At 42.8% G+C, this 2907-nt stretch overlaps 1 protein-coding gene across 16 annotated transcripts in view; it reads left to right on the top strand.

Annotated features, from left to right (window-relative positions):
• Positions 1 to 2907, top strand: part of myo18ab (myosin XVIIIAb) — a 125806-nt gene that overhangs the window by 31603 nt on the left and 91296 nt on the right. For 13 of the 16 annotated variants that reach the window (XM_037974021.1, XM_017432182.3, XM_037974017.1 and 10 more), the window contains one exon: positions 62 to 1174. The exons of 2 other annotated variants lie outside the window; for them this stretch is intronic. In XM_037974021.1, the coding sequence (XP_037829949.1) occupies positions 62 to 1174 (1113 nt within the window). The remainder of the gene's footprint in view (positions 1 to 61; positions 1175 to 2907) is intronic. One more of the 16 variants, XM_037974004.1, reaches the window with a different exon arrangement.

Here is a 2907-nt window from a genome sequence, read left to right as displayed (position 1 = left end):
CCCCCCCCCCCCCCCGATTCTCATCATCATACCTCCTGTTTGTATCTTTTCTTCTGATTAGTCAGACAGTGATGGGCTGGGAAGCAGAGCCAAGTCAGTGCCAGCTCTAGATCCTGGCAGAGGTTTATTCAGGGCAAAAAGTCCTGCATCAGTGTCCTCTGCCGAATCAGCTGGTCGGGTCAGAAGTCCCTCCCCACAAAAAGTTAGGACCCCTGTTAAAGTCCCAGAACGCTTCAAAAGCCCCGAACCACCACTGAAGACGGCAGCTCAGTTTAAGAGCCACAAGACGTCACAATCTCCTCTGAGTCCAGAACCAGGTTTTAAGAACGAGCAAGGACAAAATGGGACTGTCTGCAAAAGTATAGTCAATGGTTTGACCAATGGTGACAGTAATCCTTCAAGTACCCACACCAGTTCAATGGATTCTGCAGATGACCCAGGTCTAACCCGGAAGAAAGTGGTAAAGGTGGTTCGTCGTGTTGTCAGGAAGGTTTTACCCACAGAAGAGGAAGAGGTCACTGTGCCGACACAAACATTACCCAAAGCTACAGAGGGAGCACCGCCATTAAAGGCCCAAACCATGACAGGATTCTCTTTTAAGCATGACATCATCAAAACAGACAACAAAGATGACTTCACGCGAGGACTCACAAACCTGATGGTCAGAGGCAGGACCAGGGAGCCTCGTCCACGAATACACAAAGATGAAAGAGCAGAAAAGGTGGAGACAGAGAAGAAAGATGAAGACAATAAGAAAGTTGAGCTGGAGGAGAAAAAAAAGGAGCAGAAAGAGATCAAACACACTCAGCCATCCCAGGACATAAATCAGGACCCCACAAACTCTGATCCAGTTTTAAAAGAAGTCACATCAGCTTCTGTGAATGTCCCCAAAGCTTCATCCAGATTCACTCATTCCCGACCTCTGTCTCTCCCATCAGTTGTGGGCTTTATTCCAGCACCCAAGGCCACACCCTTAACTTCATGTCCTGGTGTCAAAACTGCACCCACCAAATCCCCCACGAGTCCAGGTGCCCCAAAACCCTCCCTCCCACCTCCTTCAAGGTTCACCCCAGACCCTAGCCCCTCTATGCCTGCAGCTGGTACTAGCCCTGGTCTCCTAAGCCCTCCATCAGGACTTCTTCCTTCTCAGCCAGCTGCTGTGAGTCAGAAAGAGGTACAGTGGTGGCACTTTGCATGTCTGCTCTACATGTGGACCACGGGTGTAAAACATGCACGGAGAGTTGAAATGCATGCGGCAATAAAACCACTGCGGTGACTGTTTGGTGCACCAGGGATGTTCATAATGTTAGAGTTGCATGTTCTTATCAGTCACATTATAAGAAAACTGGAATAAACAAAAGAATAGTTCAGGTGCTGCTCAGTATCTTTCAGCATGTAAGACCAAAGTGGAATGCTGCTGTCTCAGAACGGCACCAGTCTCAAACGTGATGAATGTTCATGGGAATTCTGTTTTAGAAACCTTTACATTGCTGCTGATTTTAGATTACATATTTACACGGAATTCTTTAGCAGTTTTAATTTTGGTAGTGCAAGTAGCAGCAGCAGCAGCTGGCTGTGGCACTTCTGTTGCAGCCTGGAGGCACTTCTGGCAGGAACATCATATTATTTTTGCCACAATAATTTAGTTCAATTCAATTTATTTATATAGTTCACAACAGGAAAAAGGCTCAGGATCAGCAGCTGTTTGCCTCGACCGGCTGGGATTAGAGATGACAGGAAAGAGACACAGACAAACACAGAATGACTGGGAAGAAAATCAAACAAACATACAAACAACAACAACAAAAAACACAGGTTAATGACATAAATATGGAAAGTAGAGCAAGTGAAGACAGCAGCAGAGTGAGGAAATGTGGTCACTTTGTCCTCCAGCAGTTTAAGCCTATAGCAGCGTAACTAAGGGATACCTCAGGAAACCCAAGCTAACCCAACTGTAGGATTTATCAAAAATGAATGTCTTAAGCCTAGTCTTTAAAGTAGACATGGTGTCAGTCTCACAGACAGAAACTGTAGGTTGGTTCCACAAGAGAGGAGCCTGAGAACTGACAGCTCTGCCTCCAGTTCTACTTTTAGAAACTCTAGGAACCACAAGTAAACCTGCAGTCTGAAGGTGAAGTGCTCTGTTAGGAAAATATGGAACATTAAGATCTTCAATATAAGATGGAGCTTGGTTGTTGAGAGCTTTGTATGTTAGAAATAAGATGTTATATTCTATTCTCAATTTGAAATAGACATAGAGCCTGTAGTTTTTCAAAAACAATAGCCAGTAATCGTGTAATGTGAAGTTGATAGTAATGTAAAAGTTGATAAACTAATATTTTTTTGATCTGCTAAGAAACTTTTAAGACTGAAACTGTTTTTTGACGGCAGCAATCACTTTGGTTTTTTGCTATGTTGGGACTAGTCTTTAACTCGTCAGTCCTGTCAGAATTAAACTCTAAACAAATTCAATTTGAAGAAATAAAGAGATATGTACAACAGGTAAAGTCAAAGTCAAAGTCAGCTTTATTGTCATTTCTACAATATATCACAGACATATTGAGAACTGAAATTTCTGTTCTCTCTGGGCTCCCAGGCCACACAAGAAAAAGTGTTTAAGAATTATAGTAACAAAAAGAACAAAAGACACAAATGGCAGAAATTGTAACCAAAATGTGAATAACAAGTTTGAATAGTGCAAATTAGTAGTAAGTGTATATGTGCAAAATTTGCATGAGGAGAGTAAAATATATATATACAGTTATTAAATATTGTACCAAGAATACTGTTTGAATAAAGTGCAATTCCTTAGCAGCAGCTTAATTACAGAAGTTTGTCTGGGGGGGGGTTATGGAATTGGAGGGGAGGGGGAGGTGAGACAGTTCCAGTCCGTGTTTTATGTGGGAG

Source organism: Kryptolebias marmoratus, linkage group LG2 (genome assembly GCF_001649575.2).
Source record: "Kryptolebias marmoratus isolate JLee-2015 linkage group LG2, ASM164957v2, whole genome shotgun sequence".
NCBI lineage: Eukaryota > Metazoa > Chordata > Actinopteri > Cyprinodontiformes > Rivulidae > Kryptolebias > Kryptolebias marmoratus.
Note: the sequence above shows the minus strand (reverse complement) of the source record. Positions and strands in the feature narration are given on the sequence as shown.